The sequence below is a fragment of the Gopherus evgoodei genome, chromosome 2 (genome assembly GCF_007399415.2).
Source record: "Gopherus evgoodei ecotype Sinaloan lineage chromosome 2, rGopEvg1_v1.p, whole genome shotgun sequence".
In the NCBI taxonomy this organism is placed as follows: domain Eukaryota; kingdom Metazoa; phylum Chordata; order Testudines; family Testudinidae; genus Gopherus; species Gopherus evgoodei.
The window spans coordinates 231,759,296-231,781,790 of NC_044323.1; the positions used below are offsets into that span (position 1 = coordinate 231,759,296).

Consider the following 22,495-nt stretch of genomic DNA (forward strand, 5'->3'; position numbering starts at 1 on the left):
AAGCAGTTAATCAAGGAATTTAAAATTCAGTACAAGAAATAGCTGATTGTGGCTAGAATTTTCACCTCAGCAGAGCTGAGTTGACCAAGGTTTTGCCTTGCCCAGATGTTATAGTAACCTAGGCTTTTTTACAATGGGTGACTTCAATAATCACACGGACAATAGCCCCTCTGGGTTGACTATATATAATGACTGACACGACAACTATGATCCAGTCTCGTTTTAAGGATTGCGATTATGAATGAGGATTACTGCTGTGTTATGAGCTGAACATCACTGTCTCTCATTTGAAGTGATGGCTCACTTCTGCTCCTGTTAGGGAATGAACATATTATATACCCAGAGAGATGATGGATCCAGCTAAAGTGCTTTCAGACATAAATAAGGAATATATATACCATACATCCAGTAAACAAGTCTGCTGACTATTTAGTGCAGGGGTGGGCAAACTTTTTGGCCTGAGGGCCACGTTGGGTTTCCGAACTTGTATAGAGGGCCGGTTAGTGTGCCTCTCCAAACAGCCAAGTGTGGTCTGACCCCCCTCCAGCTTCTCACCTCCTGATGGCCCCCTCAAGACTCCTGCCCCATCCAACTCCCCCCATTCCCTGTCCCCTGACCTCCCGCCTCTGACTGCCCCCCACTGCCCCATCCAACCACCCCTTCTCCCTGACCACTCCCGGAACCCCTGCCCCTGACTGCTCATCTCCTGCCTGCCACCCCGGGGACCCTTGCCCCAATTCAACCCCTCTGTTCCCCACCCTCTAACTGTCCCGCACCCTATACACACACACCCCCGATCACCACCCCAAACTCCCCTTCCCCCTATCCAATCCCCCTTCTCCATACCCTCTTACTGGGCTGCCTGGAGCACCGGTGACTAGCAGTGCTACAGCCGTGCTGCCCAGAGCACTAGGACAGGCAGCCATGCAGCCCGACTAGAGCCAACCACGTCACTGCGCAGCACAGAGCACCGGGTCAGGCTGCGGCTTTGCTGCTGCACTTCCCTGCAAGAGCTCACAGCCCCAGAGCATTGTGCTGGTGACACAGTGAGCTAAGGCTGCAGGGGAGGGGGAACAGCAGGGGTGAAGCTGGGGGCAAGCCTCCCAGGCCAGGTGCTCAGGAGCTGGGCAGGAGGGTCCTGCAGGCCAGATGTGGCGTGGCTGTAGTTTGCCCACCTCTGATTTAGTGTGATATACTAACCCTTAACTCTTCACAGAAGGCAAGGTGGCAGCTTCACCCAAAAGAGCAGTCATTAGGCTGGTACTCACAAATCCATCTCCTGATGCTGAGGATCTTGCTAACTGTTGCCCTGTCTCTAACCTGCATTTTTACATAAGTTAATTGAGAAGACAATGACAATGGAACTTTGGGATCATTTGGCGTCTTCAGATTCAATTATTTCCTCTACACTGAATCTGGGTATGGGACAGAGTCCACTGAAGTTTTGCTGGTTGGAAACTTTTTCCCCAAAATGGACAGCAATCAGATGTCCAGGCCGATTCTTTTATATCGGCAGCCTTTGATGTGGTTGACTTAACTTTGGCCCTGGCACAGATGGACAGGATTGTACTTGAGTATTCCAATTTCTCTCTTTCTTCGGGGATGAGGGGAAGGGGAGAGAAGCTGAGTGACCATGGGGCACGCTGATTTGAGTGACATATGCTGGAAGTCTCATGCTGACAGTACTAAAATATTCCTGGAATTTCTAAATATTATAGTTTCCTAACTCAAAAAGTGTTGCAGCCAACACAGGATAATCCTGTATTAGACCCTAATAAAGAGGAACCAATCATAGAACTAAAAATTAATGGTAACTTGGGTACAAGTGATCATGACTTGACCATGTTTATAATGTGCAAACAGAATAAAGTCCAGACCAGTGATATATATTGGTGCTTTAAAAGGGTCAGTTTCATAAAACTGAAAACAATTATGAGCCAAATCAACTGTAAGGAAGAATTTAATCAGAAAAAATTGAATAATTGAGAATTGTTTAAAAACATTTACTAGATACCCCGAAAGCCTCAATCCCACATTTGAGGAAAAAGATCATATTGGTTTAAAAAAAAAAAAAGAAAAAAGAAAAAAGAAAAAAAGAAATCTGGTTTAGAAGGGAAGTGAAGGCAAGGCAGCTATATATATAAACAAACCAATGGAAAAAGGGGAAATTGAAAGTAATGGACATAAATCAGAAGCCAGGAACTGTAGAAAAGTGATAAGGAAAACAAAGGGACTAAAGAAAAAATCTATGGCCAGCAGAGTTAAGGACAATAAGGAGAAGTTTTTAAAGTATATTAGTAACAAAAAGAATCTTAACAATGGTATTGGTCCATTATGAGATGGAAATAGTACAATCAATAATAATGCAGAAGAGAAAGAAGTGTTAAATAAATATTTCTGTTCTGTCATTGGGGGAAAAACAGGAGTTATCACGTGATCTGTAGTAATGCAGCACTATCATATGATAACACTTTCTATTCCACTAGTATTGCAAGAGGTTGTTAAACAGCAGCTATTAAAGTTAGCCATTTTTAAATCAGCAGGTATAGTTAACTTGCATCCAAGAATTTTAAAGAACTGTCTGAGGAGCTCACTAGACTGTTAATGTGGATTTTCAACAAGTCTTGGAATACCAGGGAAATTCCAGAAGACTGGAAGAAAGCTAATGTCGTGCCAATATTCAAAAAGGGGAAACAGGCCTATAATTACTGGGTCATCCTATCTGACACCCATGCCGGGCAAGATAATGGATGATATGGAACTATATTAATAAAGAATTAAAGGAGGTTAATATAATTAATGCCAATCAACATTTTTGGTGAGATTACAAATTTGGTTGATAAAAGGTAATTGTGTTGTTATAATATACTTAAACTCCTGTAAGCATTTGAGTTGGTACCACATGACATTTTGATTAAAAAACTAGAAAGATATAAAAGTAAGATGGCATACATTAAATGGATTAAAAGTTGGCTAACTGATAGGTTTAAAATGTAATTGTAAATGGAGAATCATCATCCAACAAGTGTGTTTTTAGTGGGGTACCACAGGGATTGGTTCATGGGTCTGTGCTATTTGTCACTTTTATTAATAATCTGGAACAAAACATAAAATCATCACTTATAAAGTTTAGACATGACATAATAAATGAAAAGGAAAGATGATCTCAATGCCTTGGTAACATGGGTCGAAGCAAACAATGTGTGTTTTAATATAGCTAAATGTAAATGTACACACTACAAACAGCAGCTGGAGGAGATAGCAAGGCAGTTGAGCTACAGTATCATCATTATGTGGATGGCACAAAGCTCATTTTCTCTTTCTTCAGCCCCATATGGTACAGTGTTTTTGCTTTTCAAGATGTGGGCTGAGCTAGGGGCTTGGATGAGGGTGAAGAGAATGAAGCTCCAGTCACATAAATCAAAAGTAATCCTGGCTGGCTGTGAATAGAATAGAGATGGCTTCTGCCTCTATGACTGAGTAAGACTGTTTACCTTTTGTCAATAAGATTGCAATTTAGGTCAATATGGCTCCCCAAATGCTCCTGGAATCCTAGGTGGCCGTCTGCTTCTGATGTGATGACTGATCAGTTCTCTCTCATGACCTTCCCACCCTTATCCTGGCCTTTGATATTCCAAACATTGCACTAGTTACTTATCTGAGTGCAATTCAAGACCTTTGTATTGATTAGAACTTGTCAACATTTTTAGACAAAAAGCATTTTGTTGAAAAAATGAGATTTCAGTGACAAGGAAATTTTAGGCAAAAATATTTTGTTAATATAAAAAATATTTTTGACTAAATTTCAAATGAAACATTTTGACTTTTCTATATTTTTCATTCAAAATGGTGGAGGGGGAAATCAATAAATTCCACTCTCCCTTTCTTTTTAACTTTTCCTTTCCCCCACTGGAAATGAGTTGAGATAAGAGTAAAAAGGAAGATAAAATGGAGTTCTGTTCTTCTCTTGCACCCCTCTCTCAGTGGAAAAAGAACGGAAGAAATAAAAAAAGTGACAGGAAGTGGGATTCTTCCTCATCATTTCAAAGAAAAACAAAACAAAAATCAAATTTCAGTGGAAAGAAAAGGGAAAAAAATGAAAAGCTGAAAGGAGAACAAAACATGAAAATTTAATTTTTTTGTAATAAAATGAAAATTTTAATTTTGTTTCAAAAGATCTCATGTCAAAATTTTCATTGCTAGACAAAAATAATGAATAATATGAAAAATTAAGTGTTTTTTTAAAAAAAGTTCATTTAAAAAGATTTTGAGGGATCAGGTGGTACCCATGAAGAAGATGGCTGCCTAGTTTCAGACTTCCTCACTCCCCACATATCAATTTGTCTCTAATAATTATTTTCCAAGCAAATTGGCAATAAGTGTCATCAAAGTTTAATTAATCCCCTGGATAAACTTCAAATTGTTGACTATGGATTCCAGTGAAAAAAACAAGAGAGGCCACAAAAGACCTAAGCCTGAATCACCTAAGCAGCTGAAAGGGTAGACTGCAAGGCCACAGCAGAACCTAGCTCAGGATATCGCAGCACTGAAGCAATTCCTCACAGACTGACTAGATTCAATCTCAAAAGATATTTGTGGACTCTCTCAGGATGTATGTGAAATAAAATCCTGAATGGGTCACCTGGAAAATGAGCTACAAAAGACTGCATTGAAACCAGGGAAATGAAAGAAGAAACTGCCTCCTTAAAGCTTAAACTAGACAAATTGGAAGAAAAACAGCATGACTTAGAAAACAGATCTTGAAGAAACAAACTTTACCTCTTGGGTATTGCTAAGGGTCTAAAGAGGATGATTATCATCAGCTTTCTTCAGAAGCTCCTCCCTGATATACTTAAATTGGATCCCCAGAGACCCCCATTAGATATTGAAAGGGCTCTTCAAATGCGTGGTATTAGAAGCCAGGAGTCTGGCAAACTCAGACCCATCATCATTAAACTTCAGTAGCTTGATGATGTAGTAACGTTAATGAAACCTGCTAGAAAATCTGAAACCCTTATATACAAAGGCCACACATTTTCTCTTTTTCCCCGACTTCTCAGCTGAGCTTAACAAAAAGAAGGCTGCATTCAACGGCATAAAGCAAATCTTCAAGCACTCATTCACCTTCAGTATGGATTTAGCAGGCTCCACAAGATTTTGCAAAACCCACTATGAATCTTGGCCAACACCTCGAAGACGGAGACCAGATTTGACCAAAAATAACAGAATCGTTTTTCATCATGAAAAGCCTACCTCAAGAAGTTTAAAAGTCAGTTGGTTTTCTTATATGCCCTTGTAGATGTGATAATATTCCCTTATATCATCTTCCAGCTCCTAGTAGATAACCAGCAAGACTCAAATCTTGCTGATCTACTTGGGAATTGAGCAGTAATAACAACCACAATGCATAGAGTAACTGTTTAACATTAAGATGGAGTTTACAGAACTTCAGTCAGTAGTTGGTACTATCTGCATTAATCATCACAACTTGCACTGCTAGACAAGATCTCTCCATTACCTCTGCCTGTTATAGAACAGTCAACACACTCCTGACTATAACCTAAACCTTAAATAGCACTAGTTATTCAATTTGTGCATGGCATTGAACATACTCTGTATGTGTTCTTAATATTTAGATGATGTGTTTACAGTTGATTTGGTAAATCAATATAAATTAATTTCCATGTGATGAATTGTGTATATAAATATATGTGTATATATGTATGTATACAGAAAATCTTTTGTATCTATTATGCATATTTTAGAATCCCAAATAGTATTTATAGGGTAATACTGGACTTTAAATATATTTGTATTTAGAGATGTTTATACTATTAGATAATATAGGGAAGGGAGGAGTGGATAGAACTGAAGTCATCAGAGATCCATATGTGCCTACACTGGCTTGTTTTAAGTCTGTTAATATTTGTTGTTTTCGGTAGCAAATATACTTTGAAAGACACATGATATTTAACTATAGCTCTTTTTGTACGCCTGCCACTATCAGAGGCTCAACAGAAGGCATAAATTCATTCAAAATAACCAGTATTTAATATGTATAAATACAGACTATCTCCTAGAGAGGTGGTTTTACAATTTCAACTTATCTTTAGAATAAGGCAATATATATTAGCATATCTTTTAAAACTTTCCATGACATTTCTTAGAGTGCCACTCCTGGAATATGAGGGGACTTCATCAATCTTCCAAAAAAATTACAATCCTGGGACATCTTGGATTAAAAAAAAAGTAGCTTTATTGCAGGAAACTCATCTGGCAGAAACAAATGCCAACAGAAACAAGAAGATGTGGGTAGGTGTTGAGTATCATTCATCACTGAATTCTAGGAGCAGATGCACATCCATCTGAATTCACAGAGGTATAACTTTTCAATATATACAGTCTTGGACTGATCCTGAAGGAAGTTACGTTCTTCTTGAAGGCTGTTTCAACTCAAAATTTAATATCCAAATGGAGGTAATTCTGAATTTTTCAAAGACATTGCAGTCATTTTTTCTAATAAAATGGATTGGTAGTACTGGGAGGCAACTGGAATACTACGCTAGGCAGACATCTGGACAAATCCAATTACACAAGACCCCTCTTCCAAAGCACAATATGCCAACCCTCATTATTAATGAATGAACTTGATTTAAAAGATATATGGAGGCTGAGACACCCCAAGGAGCGTTACTATGCATATTCCTCTACAGTACACTCATCTTACTTCAGAACTGACTTTTTTCATGTCTTCGGCACTGATTCCAGCATGCCTAGAAGTAGCTATTGATGCTATTAATTTCAGATCACGCTCCAATTATACTTAGCACAGACACTGGTTGTGCATCATTAAAATCTAGTAGGTGGACTCTGCTACTAAAAGATGCAAAGTTTTGTTCTACAGTTGATACAGTCATTTCTAATGTCATACAAGAAAGAAGCACTGTCAGATACCATGTTTTGGGAACCTCTGAAAGCTACTGTAAGGGGTGAATGCATAAAATATGCCTCCAAAAGAAGAGAGAAAGACTCAAGTTATTAGACTTTCTGGACAAGGAAAGAGATGAATGGCAGAGAAAGTATAAGACTGATCCAAATAATGAAAACCTCCTATGTTCTCTAATCAATGCCAAATACAAATATAATGAATGCTTATCCTGCATTCATTGACTTTTCATGTAATAGGGTCAAATAACGATATTATGAATAGGGAAATAAAGCAGGTCAACTATTTGCCAGAAGACTTAAGATGGATCTAGCCAACAATATTTTTTCCTTATTACAAGAGGAGAGGAGTGCCATCTTTGAACCAATAGATATAAATAATCAGTTTAAGCAATTCTAACAACGTTTAAATCAGACATCCTCATCAATTCCATCATTATTGAATGCAGTCAATATTTTTGGAAAGAACTCTGGTTTTCACATTAAGTTGCATAAATCGCAAGCAATGGATCTATCCAAGAGAATAGATCTTTCTCAGTTTCAGCATTTTCCATTCGAAAAATGCAAGGAAATAACTTATTTAGGTGTTAATATTTACCCTAATCTTCCCAAAGTTGTTTCTATAAATATGGACTATGTATTAAAAGAAATTTCCAAGGATGTAGAGAGGTGGTGTCTCTTCCCTCTGTCCTTACTGTGGAGGAATAGAAATAGCCAAAGTGAATATCTGCACAAGAAAGACATATCTCATTTGCTTAATTGCCTTTCAAGGTCTCTCCTTTGCTTGAATAAATAGGTTTATCATGCAATTTATATCAGATACCTTGCTTGCCACTCTCTTAAAAAAATCCCGGGCAACTGGACAGATTTGTATCTATATTATCTACCATTCCAAATGCGTCCTCTTGGAAGGTGGTTCCCCTCCAGTAGCTCTGTATACACAATGGCCTGGTTTGAGATTGAAAAAAGCATAGCTATGCCATTTGGTTCCCTCTCTTTTATATACCTTAAGAGACTACCAACACACTTAAGGAAAAATCCAACCTTTGCATCTCCATGGGGCCTCCTGCAACATGTTGATTACAGTGTCTGACCTTACTAATTCTCTTCTTGTACCACTATAGAATAGCTTATGTCTCAGGATCAAAGCTAGTTCTACGCTTAAAGACAATTTCGATAGAAAAAAGATTAATAATAATTAAAGATATAATACAAAATAATAGACTGGCCTCCTTCAACTACATATGCAATATCAGCTACCGCAGCCTCACAATTCCTTCTTTCAGCAACTATGCCAAGGATTCATGCAAGGATGGGAGACAATTGGTCTGTTTCAACTCTCACCTCTAGGAACATGTTAAGAAATTAGAAACAAAAGCCACTTTGTAGGAATTACTTATAGGTGGCTATTACCTCTCAATCTTACTCTCAGAGAAAAATGGGGGGTATCATAACCTTAGTCCCAGATTTGGACCTTAGCGTCCAAAATATGGGGGTTAGCATGAAAACCTCCAAGCTTAGTTACCAGCTTGGACCTGGTACTTGCTGCCACCACCCAAAAAATTAGAGTGTTTTGGGGCACTCTGGTCCCCCTGAAAAACCTTCCCTGGGGACCCCAAGACCCAAATCCCTTGAGTCTCACAACAAAGGGAAATAATCCTTTTCCCCTTCCCCCCTCCAGGTGCTCCTGGAGAGATACACAGACACAAGCTCTGTGAAACTACACAGAGACTCCCCCCTCTCTGTTCCCAATCCTGGAAACAAAAAGTACTTTCCTATTCCCCCCAGAGGGAATGCAAAATCAGGCTAGCAATCCAACACACAGATCTCCCCGATTTCTTCCTCCCACCAATTCCCTGGTGAGTATAGACTCAATTTCCCTGAAGTAAAGAAAACTTCAACAGGTCTTAAAAGAAAGCTTTATATAAAAAGAAAGAAAAATACATACAAATGTGCTCTCTGTATTAAGATGATACAACACAGGGTCAATTGCTTAAAAGAATATTGAATAAACAGCCTTATTCAAAAAGAATACAAATCAAAGCACTCCAGCACTTATAGTCATGCAAATACCAAAGAAAAGAAAACCATAGAACTTACTATCTGATCTCTTTGTCCTTACACTTAGAAACAGAAGATTAGAAAGTAGAACTACTTCTCCAAAGCTCAGAGAAAGCAGGCAGGCAGAGAAAAGACTCAGACACTCAAATCCCTCCACCCAAAGTTGAAAAAATCCGGTTTCCTGATTGGTTCTCTGGTCAGGTGTTTCAGGTGAAAGAGACATTAACCCTTAGCTATCTGTTTATGACACAGAGAAAAATGGGGGGGGGGGGCGGGGGACTTAGCATTACTGTCAGAACAGAAATCCAGGAAGATATTTGGCTTAACATGAAAAATACTTCAAGTTCTTTATCCTTGTGATTCTTCCAGAACAAGATATTAAACAGGTATTACGGGACTCCAGAATGTTTAAGGCTAGATTGGCACCATACAGTGAATGTTGGAGATGCAAACAGCCCCATGTCAACCTTTAACACATCCTCTATACCTATCAAAAACGCATGTGTTCTGCAACACCCATATTCAGTGCACTCTCAAAAACTTTTAGGTGTTCCTATTTTTCATTCTCCAAGCTTGTATATTTTAGGGGTGCTGGATTGGTATTACCAGTTAACATTAAGAAATAGATTGCAATAGTGGCCAAAAGAGTTACCTCAGAAAATGGAAATCTGCAATTCCTCCCTCCTACACAGACTGGCTTAGTGAGCTCTTTACTATCACATTAATGGAAAAAATGACTAGGTCTAATAGCAATGCTTGGGGGAAAAAAATAAAGCTATCTGGTCACACATGAAAACTGTTGCATACTTTTGCAGGTTAATATATATTAGTCCCCAATACTCATAGCTTATGTTCTCACTTACAGTATATATCTACTTAGTCACTTGAACAACTGATGCTCTGCATGACCTCTATGGGTTCAGGGTTTGTTTTGTGGGAGCAGGGGGGGTTGGTTTGGTTGATTGGTTTGGGTTTGTTTTTCCCCCCAGATTTTACAAATAATGAACACTGAAATTTGTTATTCATACGGTATTTCCATCTTGTGCATGTATTTATATCTCTTTTGTTTTGTTATGCATTTGTATTAACAAGTTGTAGTATTATCAGTCCTTATATCATCCTATTTATTTGACGAATTTGCTATCTCTTTAATCACTTTAAAGACAGCTGAGGTCAGCTGGTGTGCTTTTGCTAGCAGTGATTCAATTTGAACATCTGAGTAGAGGAATTGGAGCACTGTGTACCCATTAGTAAGACAGAGCCAGAATTTACTGATGTTCAGGACAATTTGTAAAACTAGTCTGTTCACTCAGGTTTCTGCCTGAAGAAGTGTTAGAGGAGGATATTTATTTTTACAGGTGGATATAGGATGTTTGTATATCTGTTGACAAGGGCCTGCTAATTTTTTTTTAAAAATACTTTGTATATGCACCTAGAGACAAAGATGGGAATATATATATATATATATATATATATATATATATATATAAAATTCAGTAAGTGGTTAAAGATGTAAATTTTAAAAAACACAGCGAGTGCCCATGACAGACATGAAGGAACACACTTTATGACCTGAAAGGACAAAAAGTGAATTACCAAGCTAAAATGAACATTGAAGTACAATCACAAATGTGTGCTGAATGCCTGGTTAGAGAAAAACAGAAATAAACATAAAATTCATTATCCCTGTTATTTTTATGTCTGTTAGTTTATAGCTATGGTTTACGGCACCAGGAGAAACAGAATTCAAACCTACCTTTTTACGTAGTTTTTCTGCAGCATTCAGTTCAGCTTTAATGGTCTTATCAAACTTGTTTAAGAGTTTTGGTTTCTTCTTAGCTAGAAGAGTTTAAGAAAAAACAAAAAACTTCTATGAATTTCCCTGAACTTTCACAAGAACATGTTTGGAAGTTTCCTTTAACCACAGCACGATAAGGTAGGTTCACAATACACTGGAAAAAAATAGGCAAGCATTCATTATGCCTACAAAAAACTATTTACATATGAAAGTCAGCGTTTATGCACTTACATTGAATAACTGTTCACTTAAATTGACTTTTATGAATAAAATTATCCAGTTTGCCTGTACAAATGTCTTTTCTGACTGGAAACTGTCTAAATAATTAGTGCAACAAGAAATACAAACTGGAAATAAAATATACTCAACAAAAATTTATTTTCCCATACTGAAATTACATTTCATTGGGATTTGAATCCAACCGTGATTTAAAGATTTCTTGTGATGCAGAATCCATCTCAACCCTTGGTAAGTTTTTCCAATAGTGAATTACCCTCACTGTTAGAGACTTCCATCGAGTTTGAATTTATCTAGCTTCAACTTCTAGCTATGGGATCTTATTATGCATTTGTCTGTTAGGTTAAAGAATTCTCTACTATCAGAAATTCTCTCTCCATGGTCAAGTTACCTCTTAACCTATTCATTATTAAACTAAAGATTCATAAATGATCTGAAAAAAGGAGTGAACAGTGAAGTGGCAAAGTATGCAGACAATACAAAATTACTCAAAATAGTTAAGTCTGAAGCTGATTGCAAAGAGTTACAAAGGGATCTCACAAAACTGGGTGACTGGGAGACAAAATGGCAGATGAAATTCAATGTTGATAAGTGTAAAGTAATGCACATTGGAAAAATAATACCAACTATGCATACCACCAGATGGCATCTAAATGAGCTGTTACCACTCAAGAAAGATCTTGGAGTCATAATGAATAGTTCTCTGAAAACATCTGCTCAATGTCCAGTGGCAGTAAAATAACACGATATTAGAAAACCTTAAGAAAGGTATAGATAATAAGATAGAAAATATCTTAATGGATTTAGAGAGTGGCATGATATGCCCACACCTTGAATACTGCATGCTGTTTTGATTGTCCCATTCAGAAAATATACATTAGAATTGGAAAAAGTGCAAAGAAGGATAACAAAAGGATTGGGGTATGGAACAGCTTCCATAGAAGGAGAAACTAAAAAGTCTGGGACTGTTTAGCTTAGAAAAGAGATGATTTACGGGGATATAATAGAGGTCCGTAAAATCATGAATAGTGTGAGGAAAATGAATAGGGAAGTGTTTTTTAACCCTTTATATAACACAAGGGACACTCAATGAAATTAATAGGCAGCAGATTTAAAACTCACATAAGGAAGTACTTCATTACACAATACACAGTCAACCTGTGGAACTCATTGTCAAGTGATCTTGTGAAGGCCAAAAAGTATAACCGAGTTCAAAAAAAGAATTAGATAAATCCATGGAGGATAGAGCCATCGATGATTATTAGCCATGATGGTCAGGAATGCAACTTCATGTTCTTATGTTATTACATAAATTGAGTTTCTTTACTCTCTCACAGTTAACCTGTTTTCCGTAATTTGATCATTTACTGTAGCTCTTTTCTGAACCTTTTTAAACATATTTTTTGAAGATTAGGATTGGGAGCAGTATTTATTACATTCATGGTCTCATTAATTCTGTATACAGAGGTAAATACTGCCTCCCTACTCCTAATGATGCCCTCTTTATATGGAATAGCATTAGTCCTCTTAACCACAGCATCACACTGTGAGCTCATGTTTAGTTATTTATCCACCATGAAAACAAATCTTTTTCAGAGTCACAGCTTTGGAGGACAGTCATCTATCTTATTTTCTTTGTTCCTAAAAATTTTTCTATTTGGTTGCATTAAATGTGAGCGCACACACAAAATTACTGATGTGTATAGGATAAAGCAGCAGATAACTGCTTTTCTCCAAGTTTATTACGGATTACGTATAAACAATCTTTGCTCTTACATTTCATTTAACACAAATATCTTCCGCAACACAAAAAACTACCAGTTGTCCATGCTTTTATTTAAATTATAATTATCTGCATGTTTTTTATTTAAACTAGATTTAATTATTTCTTTGTTTCTCTCGAGACAAAAAGCCATTAATAAAATGAGAGGAAACAGAAATATTATACTTCTGTGTAGGAGTTCAGAACAGCAACAGTATTTTTGATTAATACTACATGTAAATGTCACGCTGTTGCCATGTTGGAGCACCTCCTCCTGGCCTCTCAGCTTCTGTTTTCCCTTCTCAGAGGTCCTCAGGAATACTTCTCCAACATTATCTTAGGCTAATAAACACCCATGACACAGAGTAATTATTAAAATGGACACCTCAAATGACAAAATAAAGTTCAACACTATAACTCCAACGGTTTGGGCTCCACTATCTTTTATGACTCCAGGATCTTTCTTTGTGTCAACTGTCCCTCAGACTGGACGGCTCTTGGGCTTACCCTCAGAGTCCCTTACCAGAGTTCAGAAGCTCAAATGAAACAATAAAACAAACAATGTCCATCCACCTAGAGCTTAACAAAACTCTCAAGACCCTCCTAGGTCTCCCTCAGCTCCCTGCCCCTTGTATGTGACTATAGGGCATTCCCCTGGGGCTTCCTTTTGTTCCAGAGTCTCCTCCTCCTGCTACGCAGGCCTCCCAGCTTCTGGTCTGTCTCTCTACTCTCAGGCAGCACTTGCAAGGAGAGCGCAGAGTCTGCTCGCTCTCTCTCTGCTCCAATGACAGTTTTATTATTTATAAAAAGTGGATCAGCTTCAAGAGGACAGACTGAGAAAGATCCACTTGAGAATATCCCATAGTCCAGTGGTTAGGCACTTTCTTGCAGTGTGAGACACCCATATTCCAATCTTTTCTCACATTAGGCAGAGGAGGAACCTGATCCCAGTCCTCCCACATCCCCTGCAAGGTTCCCAATGAGTGGGCTAAGGGCTAGGGAGGCAGCTGCCTCCTTCCAGCTGTTACACTTTTGTCAAAATAACCAAAATCAAAATGAACATTTTAAAATTGGGTTGAAACAAAACATTCCATGTATACATTTCTGAAACATGTTGATGTTTTTAGTTCAGTTGTAACCATTTAGTGAACTCAAATTTGTGAATAGTTTGGGTCGACCAAATCTGCATTTTTTGGTGAATATACCATTAATCAAAATTGTTTTGCCCTCTTCTAGTCCTGACCACTTGTGGTCATTAAAGGTTCTTTGGCATTTTTTGTATAATACTGTGTCTCAGCCAAATTTTAATTCTAGTAATTATAGTTTCCAGACCTCAGTTTCTCCTGAAGTTTCAAATGGAGAGAGTATTCTTTTATATTTTCTTTATGTAGCATTGCTGTGAACTGTTAAACAAATGCCAAATTTCATTTCAGAGGTGGTGATATTTAAGTGTTGTGTAAAGTATCCCTTACCCTTCTTACAGGGCTGCTGTGAAATTTACAGTATAGGAAGCGCTTTGGTATACGTAGATGAAAAATACTAGAGAAGCACTAATTTATTATAATCATTATTTTATCCCTATTGATCCCTGATACAACACAGTGACTAACTGGATTTCAAAAACTGCTTTGTAAGAGGGGGAAAAGCTATACAAAATCTTAAGAGTTTGCTCCTACTTAGTATTTACTAACAAACAGGATTGAGAATAAAATTGAAAAGAATCTCACCTCGTTTACAGATTGTTTTTGCTTTCCTAACCATTTTATTGTCTCTCTGAATCTCATCCTTTGAAAGTCAGCATTTGCAGATGATTACAGAAGAAAGTACTTCAGGAAGGCAATGATTATAGAATCAAATTGATCCTATGAGTGTTTTACATAATATAGAAACAGCCACTCTCAAATTGCACTATCCAAATGCATAATGCAATATGAACTATGCTTGTGACTATGGGGATATTTTGAGTGAAAAATGCAAAGCTCTTTAACACAGAACAATTAACACAGATAACACAGAATGAATTGCATTTCTTTTGTTCATTTCCCCATGGAAGATTTAATAGATCTTCATTTTACTTTGTGGCCTAAGATGATATTCTGTTTTGTTATGTCTCTCTTTTGTATTGATCTATGAGAGGAGAGGAACGGATTTATTGTATTTTCATACAAATATAAAGTAAAGTAATGTTTTAGCTATGATGAAGTCTTGATGGAAACATTCATATATTTTGAACCCAACAGAAGAAATGCAATTGTTATTCTTTATCAGATTGGTGGACCATGCAGTCCAGTATCCTGCCTCCAGCAATGACCAGCACCATATGCTAGAGAGATGGTGCCAGAAACCTAGTAAGGAACAATTATGAAAAACGTGGCCATAAGAAATCTGCCCACCAGCTAGTGATTAATATAGGCCCTGAAGCAAGAAAGTTTATATCCTTCTCCTCCTTCCCACCTATCTAACGTATCTTTGGATTGTCTCATTATCCATACAGTCATGATTGCTCCCAAAACAGTCGGGAGTGCTTGAATGCACAGAATTCCTGTGTGTTTTACAGAACAGAATTTTCAAAGTCTTTCTCCACTTTTCGCCTTATGATAGCATCTCAAGACCTCAACTGAGATTAAAACGTTGCGTTAAATACTGTAATACCCATGGTAAGAAACAGTTCATGTCATAAAGAGCTTACAATCGAAACACTCAAAGGATTGCAGAGAAAGAAGAGCCACAAAGATCAAGCGAATTGCCCAATTCAGCAAGTCAGTGGGTGAGCCACAACAGAAATCAGATCTCCTGATTCCAAATGGATCATCCTGCCTCTCTTTATCTTCAGGATTAAACCTGCTAACCAGAAAGATTTATGGCACATGAACAACCAACAAATGTGCCTGGAGCTCAGTACTTTCATGACAGAGTTCTTTTGGTGAGAAAAACCCGTTAGATTTTATTATTTGCTTTTTTATTCCAAATATACAACTTGATTTTAAATAGTACTGTACTTTTTTAGAGAGTTATTTTTTGGATTCAGTCAACATTAACAAAATTCTGGACACTGGAACTCTGTATATAGAAAAACTTTATATATTTGTGACTTTCCAGAATTTAATTCTTGAATTAAATCCAGCATGAATCAGGATTTAATTGAAAGACTAGCTAACTGAAAAGAAACCGACTATCATAAGAAATGAAGGTAAGTTACATGGTCTCATGGCTAGGGTTTAGAGTTAACATATACAGAAGCTATTTTATGTCTCATCTTTCTCACATCTGTTGAGGATGGGAATGGTTATTTTCCTTGGGGGAAAGGGGGCAGACTGTCCCACACAGGGAGTATATCCTATTGATTTGAGGACAGTGCTGTTCACGTAGGTATGAGAAGGAAGGAGACATCAGGCATATAACAAGCAATGGCACAGAAGAGATAGTGAGAAAAAACCTCAGCACTGTAAATTGGACAGATACGATATACTGAGTCTCTTTCTCAGAGAAGTAAGCCTTCCTTTTCCCTGGCATCTAGTTTAGATGAGGGTTGGAAAAACCTTTCCTCTGTTTCAACAAAATAATATCATTTTGATCCCCATTAAAATTAAATATCAGCTATATACCAGCAGGAGGCCAATATGCAAAGCTGAAAATGAACTGTTCACATAAATATTATTCAGCTGTGAGGCACTAACTAATACGACACAATAAACATTACATAAAGGGCAATCATTTTCATCTGCCCATTTTACTGAGATGCTGTAGGATTCATATGGGAGCTTTCAACACAACCATCAAGTATTCCAGTATATTAAATGTAGCCTGTAGTCTCCCTGCAGGGGTATTTTAATAAATTATACATAACTTCCTTCTAGTGTAATAATTCTTTAACAGATGAGGTCACATCTGTTAAAAAAGGCATCACGGAGAAGCTAACTAATCTGGTTTCTGGAAAAAAAAACAAAACAAATCTGTCCTAAACAAATGCAGAGTGATATGACCACTTAGGAGATTTACATTTCATCTCTGCCCAGGTACTAAAATAATAATTATGCATTTATATATCATGCTTTGGCCTTGCAAGAACAGTATGAGGTGTGTTCAGTTACAATCCTGGATAAAGGAACAGGTTTGTTGTTCAGTGGCATACAACTACTAGAAAATGAGTTTGTGATACATAAACACCTCTCACAAAACAATTTCCATTGTCAAACAATGGGTAGGGCCCTACCATTTTCACGGTTAGAAGATTTTTAGAATAGTCAATTTTGTGGTTTCAGATGTTTACATCTGAAATTTCACAGTGTTGTAACAGGGGGGGTCATTATCCAAAAGGAAGTCGTGGGTGGAGGTCGCAAGATTATTGTAAGGGGGTTGTGGTATTGCTACCTTTACTTCTTCTCTGCTGCTGACGGTGGAGCTGCCTTCAGAGCTCGGTGGCCAGAGAGCAGCCGCTGCTGGCCAGGGGCCAAGCTCTAAAGCCAGCTCCCCTGCCAGCAGCAGCACAGAAATGACAGTTGCAGGATATGGGGTGGGTGGCTTCCCATACATTCAGGTTTTCCCGGCAGCTTTCTGCCCAGATCGGGGGCTGACATCTGGGGCTGCAACTTCTCAATCCCAGGTCAGGGGCTATCCCAGCCAGTAGCCATGGAGCTTCCTGAAGGTGGGTCTGACCCTGCTCCGGGAACAGCCCCTTCAGAGGAAGAGAAGTCCCATCCCTCCCCAGCCCGGGCCGGGACTAGTAGCTATAGCCCAGCCCTGCCCCTCCCCGACAATAGCCAGCTTTCACAGATATCATCAGATTTCATGGTCCATGACACATTTTTCACGGCTGTGAATTTGGTAGAGCTCTAATTATAGAGCAGCGCATAACCTAGAGGAAGGCTTTATTTTTATTGATCAAAATAAGTTGTAATTAATGTTGATGAATAATACATATCTTATTTTTATGTGAAGAAACATTGTATGGTTTGGATTTTAATAGACTGCAAGTTACTTTTAATGGGCCTCTTATGCACAAGATTCATCAACTATTTATAATACAGGCACTTTTTAATTTAACTTTTCAAAAAATGTAATCAGTAAAGGGCGAGATACCAGAATCACAATATAGCAGGATCAGGAGAAGAGGTGTATTTTGTCCTTATGCGATACATTATTTTAGCCCTTGACTTAAAAGTGCCCATATAAATTTTTGCTCCCAAGAGAGGACATCAGAAGAATATCATTAACAACTATCCTAGAAAAAAGAATAGGCACCTTAGCGACTAACAAATTTATTGTAGCATGTAGTCTACAAAAGCTTATGCTACAATAAATTTGTTAGTCTCTAAGGTGCCACAAGTACTCCTATTCTTTTTGCGGATACAGACTAACATGGCTACTACTCTGAAGCCTATCCTAGAATAGTTATAGTTAATTTTAACTGACTTTAAGGTATTTTATTTTGCATATGTTCATATATGTTATAGAAATGTTTTTCCACTGTTCTTCTCCTTTTAAATTTTGGGCACAGAAATTTTGCAATACTGTAGTTTTACTCTGACACAGATGTGCACAAATGCTCACTTGGCTGGCCAGGGTGTGGCTTTGATAGACTAGGAGTAGTTCAGATACCTTTTAGGGCCATGATGAAGAGATCTCAATTGGGAGCAAGAGCCCCCTCTCCCTTCTCCTCCCCCCTGCTTTTTCATACAATGTAGGGGGGATGCTTCGTACCCCTTCCTTCCTTATGTTCATCATGTGGTGATTGGAAAGGGAAGGGGTGGGGCAGGGGATGTCGCATGCTGCATCTACAGCCCAGAATCTGGGCCTTGTCCTGCCTACTATTGCTGCCATTAGGTGGTTGGGGTGGTGCTGGGGGCTAGACAATTGGTTCTTATTTGCTAGTGGTAGGGTGTTGTGGGGGTAGGTAGAGTTTGTGGGCTCCTTGTTTCTGCCCCACCTTAGCCTAGTTGCTGGATCCCTCGTGAAGTTGGGGAACAAGCTGAGCTCCAGTTTTGGGGTCTGGAAAGGATTTTTTCCCCATATTGGAAACTGGAAAACGAATGTGTGAGTTTTTCCACCTTCCATCTGGCATCCTGGAAGTCTGGTCTTGGGAGGCTTAAATTACGATGGTCACAACTTTGGGGGGTTCCAAAGCAGTTGATGGATTAGAAATGGTCTTATGAGTTTTCTGTACACCCGGAGGCTGTTTGGACATTGGTCCTGAGCACAAGGCATAGGTAAGTGCTATGCCTCTATATCTCATAAAGCTTGTAGGTCCCTTCCCCTCATCTCTCCTGTATCTAGTGTGGAGGAGAGAAGCTGGTTGCGGGTCTGACTTCCAGTCAGGATACGCTGGCAGGCCTCAGGGTGTAGAGGGGGCATGGCCTTCATACCCACCCTCTGGTTTCTAAAACAATCAGGCCATTTGTGCCCATTGAGAACCACACTGGAACAAGCCTATCTGACAGTCTGGGGTAGTTTTCCCAGTTAGGGAAGTTTGGGATAATGTTGTGGCCTCTTTATTTAGCCATATTATGGTGTCTGTGTCTCTCTGCTTCCATGCCAACAACAATGAACATGGACAGAAGTGGAGGCTGTAGCTTTATAAACCAAATCCAAAATAAAAGAACTAGCTGCAAACTACCCACCACTAGCAGTCAAGTGCGGGTTCAGATCTGTTCAGACAGGGCAACCCCCAGCAACTACCACCCTGAGGCCTCCCCTTCACTGCTCCATTAACTCCCCCTCCCCCCCACCATCCCACATGACATGAACTGACCCCACTAGCCATGGGGAAAAAAACAGGTACAACCAAAGTTGTGAGTAATACGCAAACAATAAGACCTAACCCCCACACCAGGCCTCCCAACTGTTGTAAAGAAGGCAAACAAAATCCGTACTCCACTTCACTGGTTCTCCAGTGAAGGAAAAAAAAAAAAAAAACTTTCCTTGAGCCAAGAGATGACTAGCTCTGTTCACAGCATAACTGGAAATCCAGTGATAATGTGCATCAGATAAGCCAGATAAAGGAGGGAGAGAGAGCTTCTGGACACCAAATAAATATCAAGCCCAGGAGGACCCCTTTATGACCTCTGGCTCCCTTCATCTTTCAATCAGTTTCTATCACACACTTCAGATCTGCCAATGGGATACCAAGGCAAGGAGGTAGCTATCCACCCTGATAGCCTCATTGCACCAGTGAGGGCGGGGCCTGTGCTCACACACCCAGCCAAGAGCCAAGGACTGTTTATTTGGTCCAGTTACCTTCCCCTCCCTTATGCCCAAAAGAGAGATCTTTAGCTGTTATCCTTTTAAGGGGCTTTTACTGTCCCAATTATGTGATTTTGGACAGAGCATCACTGTTTTACTTGTAAAAGTTTATTGTTGTTGTTTCTGATTTGCTTTGGTGTATTCACAGAAGAAAAAAAGGGAAAAAAAATTAAACAAAAGAACAAACTCAAAAATGAATGGTTGTACAGAACAGAAAAAATAACCACAATGGCCATTCCTGGTAGCTGATTTCATTAATGTTTTCAAGTTCAGTTTAAGTTGTTAACTACCTACACAATAAACAATGAGATCAGCTTGGAAGATGCAATTCACAACACTGCACTTTTTATTAGTATTACAAATGTACACATTTTGATAGACTAATGTAAGTTAGTAGCAGGAAGATTTCTGATGAATGGCCTGTGAAATTATCTCATATGTCTAGTCAGAATACAGACTAGACAATCATTTTAAATGTTCTATTTCCCCCTAACAGCTCAGTTCCATTGTATAATCATAATTAGGCACTGTGAGGTGAGCATTGCTGTGCTTTTGTCAGACTACTCAGGGGTAAAAAACAATCTGCCTTTGGCTTCATTCCTCAAACCTATGGAATGCAATTAATGGCAAACAATGCATATCCTGCAGTACCTTATTCCTCACTTCATTCCAATGACTGCCTGAAAATACCACGATAAAAAAATATAACAGTCAAATATAAACACAGTTCATGGACACATATAAAACGAATAAGTTTTGTAAGAACAACAGGTCAGTGATCCTTGCCAGCTTTCAAGTCAAATTTAAGAGAAGCACAGAAATCAAAGATACTATCTTACAACCTCATTTACAAACCTCAACCGCTTTTAAGTAATGAACATCAGCTAAAGGCACCATAACATACTAACCTACCAAAGCCAATACCATACCTCTAAACTAGGGAAGGGAAACATGGAAAGGAAGAAGCAAGAGGAAGAGAAAGATAATAGCAAAACAAATTACTGCGCTTTCCTCTTCCTCATTCTTGAACAAACACATTATTCCATTATGAACAAATGGCAACTGTGCATCTAAATCGAATACTGAAGCACAGTTCTACTGAAAGATATCTCACCAGTTCCAAACAAGTTAAGCTTTCATAGATTCACAGATCTGAAGGACAGAATAGGTCATTATTATCTAGTCTGATCTCCTACAGGTCAAAGAGTTTCAATCACTAATTTCTGTATCAGGCCCATGACTTCTGATTACCCAGGAACAATCCACCACATCCGTAAGCAAGTTGTTCTAATGGTTATTTACCCTCACTGTTAAAAATGTGCACTTTATTTTTAAAGCTGAATTTGCTTAGCTTCAGCTTCCAGTCATTGGACCTCATTATACTTTTTTTTGTTAGACTGAAGAGTGTTGAGGGAGGTTAGCATGAGTGACTCCATTTCTGGTGTCCAAGGAACAGGATCAGGGGTTGATGCCGTGGTGGCCTGGACTAAGGGTTTGGCCAGTTCTCCAAAGGCCACTATCCAGGGTCGAAAAAACCCAGTGACTGGGCGCAGGTAATCCTGGATTGCCTGCACCCTATCAGGCGAGAGTAGATGCTCTCCAGGCCGGACCACAAAACCTAAATAGATTACCTGACCTTGGCACAGCTGCAACTTGGATGGAGAGGCACGGTGACCTTTGTTAGCTAACGCAGTGAGTAAAGCAACAGAATCAGTTAGGCATGCATCGTAATCTGAACTAGCAACCAATAAATCATCCACATATTGAACTAATACAGACGAATTAGGCCAAAATTTATCTTTTAAATCCTCAGTAAGAATCCGGGAAAAAATAGTGGGAGATCCTGAAAACCCTTAAGGGAGGCGCACCCACATTAATTGTTGGCGCTTTCACATGAACGCGAACAGATACTGAGAATCGAGGTGCAAAGGGATACTAAAGAACGCCGCACACAAATCTACAACAGTAAAACAAGTAGCTGGCTGAGGGATCAGCGTTAGAATAGTACCTGGATCAGGGACAACTGGATGGGGGCTTACAACATAACTATTTATGGCATGCAGATCTTGTACAAACCGATAAACTGGGCGACCATCCAGACCGGATTTAGGTTTTTTTATGGGAAGAATGGGAGTATTGCAGAGAGAACTGCATGGAACCAGAACCCCCTGAGCCAAATAGCTATCTATAAGAAGCACAATGCCTTTCTCCACCTCTTTTGGTGAAGGATACTGTTTTACAGAGAGAGGCAGTCCGTTCCTATCCTTAAGGTAGACCGGGGCGGCAGACTTAAGGAGGCCCAAATCAGTGGGTGTTTATGCTCCACAGACTGCGCAGAACGCTGGACAATTCAGTGGGAATATCAGGAGCAGGGGAAACCAACGCCATAAGAGACGCAACAACAGAGTCTTGAACAGACATGAGGAGCCCCTCGAAGGCGCAACATATATGGG

General features: G+C 38.9%; 1 protein-coding gene across 3 annotated transcripts in view; it reads right to left on the reverse strand.

Annotated features, from left to right (window-relative positions):
- The window catches only part of ASPH (aspartate beta-hydroxylase), a 211,246-nt gene that overhangs the window by 59,011 nt on the left and 129,740 nt on the right, over positions 1–22,495 (reverse strand). For all 3 annotated transcript variants that reach the window (XM_030553157.1, XM_030553158.1, XM_030553156.1), the window contains one exon: positions 10,763–10,847. In XM_030553157.1, the coding sequence (XP_030409017.1) occupies positions 10,763–10,847 (85 nt within the window). The remainder of the gene's footprint in view (positions 1–10,762; positions 10,848–22,495) is intronic.